At 32.0% G+C, this 1,404-nt stretch overlaps 1 protein-coding gene across 1 annotated transcript; it reads left to right on the top strand.

The window, feature by feature from the left end:
• The first annotated feature begins 6 nt into the window (after positions 1-6).
• LOC100632810 (uncharacterized) lies at positions 7-1,196 on the top strand. Its single transcript, XM_003389837.3, has 6 exons — positions 7-264; positions 310-368; positions 440-608; positions 659-709; positions 762-935; positions 986-1,196. The coding sequence occupies exons 1-6, from the start codon at positions 237-239 to the stop codon at positions 1,066-1,068; spliced, it is 564 nt and encodes a 187-aa protein (XP_003389885.2). The 5' UTR covers positions 7-236; the 3' UTR covers positions 1,069-1,196.
• Positions 1,197-1,404: the final 208 nt, after the last annotated feature.

Raw genomic sequence — 1,404 nt, 5'->3', positions numbered from 1 at the left:
ATCCAGAAGCTGCTAATCTTAGCTCTTCTCTGGTTTATGATGATGGTATCAGGGTCTCTTGGACTGGAGCCACTTGGTTATCATCACTTAGACTCTCAGTCCATCTCTCATCAGTTTATGAAGTTGATGTGAAGAATGTAGCTGGAACAACACATTATGATTTTATTCCAGTGACTTCTGGTGACTACAGCTTTCAATTAACCAGTGTTGATTATTCTGGAAATGATATTGGCTCTATGAATAGCACATCCACTCCTTGGAAAGGTAACTGCAATAGTATGATTATTAATTATTGTTAATTTTCTTTAGAGCCTAAAATATCTGTTGATACAAATGTTAACAAGAATATTGCCAATTTTACAATTAAGGTATAAGAAAGTAATGTAGAGCCAGTACTTGCTTTTATGAAGTTTTTAAGCTTCATTTAATTTTCAATTAGAATAATGATGATGAACGACCTCCAGTTACTAACTGTAGCATTACTTTTGATGATGTCTTGAAATCATGTGTCATGAAAAATATTGTTATCTTTAGCATAACATCAGGAGCTAAGCACTCTTACAATATAACTGTCACTAATGCTGCTGGAACTGTTAGTATGAATGGAGGTAAGTTAAGATGTTTTTTATCAAGAGTTAATATTAATCTTCTTTAATAGAGCTAAGTAATGAAGTATATAATACAACAATGAAACTCAGTGCCTCTATAGGTAATGAATGATAACATTAATTCAATAATTGCCACTGAAATATTAATCATAGATACCCTTGCAATTGCTGCTTCACCTACTGTTCTTGGAGTATTAATAATATTGTCTATTTGTTGGATATTGCTGAGGATATGCTGGAAGAGACAATGGTGCTGTCCCAGGATTTGGAGGAGTAGCTTTTGGTTGCTTTTCTTTTGCTATGATTGTTGTACTTATAATGCTGGAGGTATTAAACACATGTTTTAATAACTTTGATATCAGTTATCTTTTATACAGTAAAAGGAAAGACCACTGCTATAAATGCAGGTTTAGAAAATCCAACTGTTGGAGGGGAAAAGGGAGCTGATACAACTCTTTAACTTTGTGTAACTTTAAGTCAAAAACTTGCTGATGCCACCTCTGTAGTTATCTAAATTCACAATGTTATTTTACAAAAATGTATTAATAAAGCTTATACTCAACAGAAGTTGTTTAACCGTCTAAATTCTAATACTTCAATAATACAAAAATACAAATATATAGGAATCACTATAAGCAGAGAGTATATCAGTATATTATCAGTATATTATCAGTATATTAACAGTATATTAATTGTATATCAGAATGTCATATTGTCCATTACTGAAGTCCAGCTAATAGTAGAGACCCATGATGGTAATAATGATAATAACTGCTGTAACTCATCACTGGTTGAT

The sequence above is a fragment of the Amphimedon queenslandica genome, unplaced genomic scaffold (assembly GCF_000090795.2).
Source record: "Amphimedon queenslandica unplaced genomic scaffold, v1.1 AMPQUscaffold_12933, whole genome shotgun sequence".
NCBI lineage: Eukaryota > Metazoa > Porifera > Demospongiae > Haplosclerida > Niphatidae > Amphimedon > Amphimedon queenslandica.
Note: the sequence above shows the minus strand (reverse complement) of the source record. Positions and strands in the feature narration are given on the sequence as shown.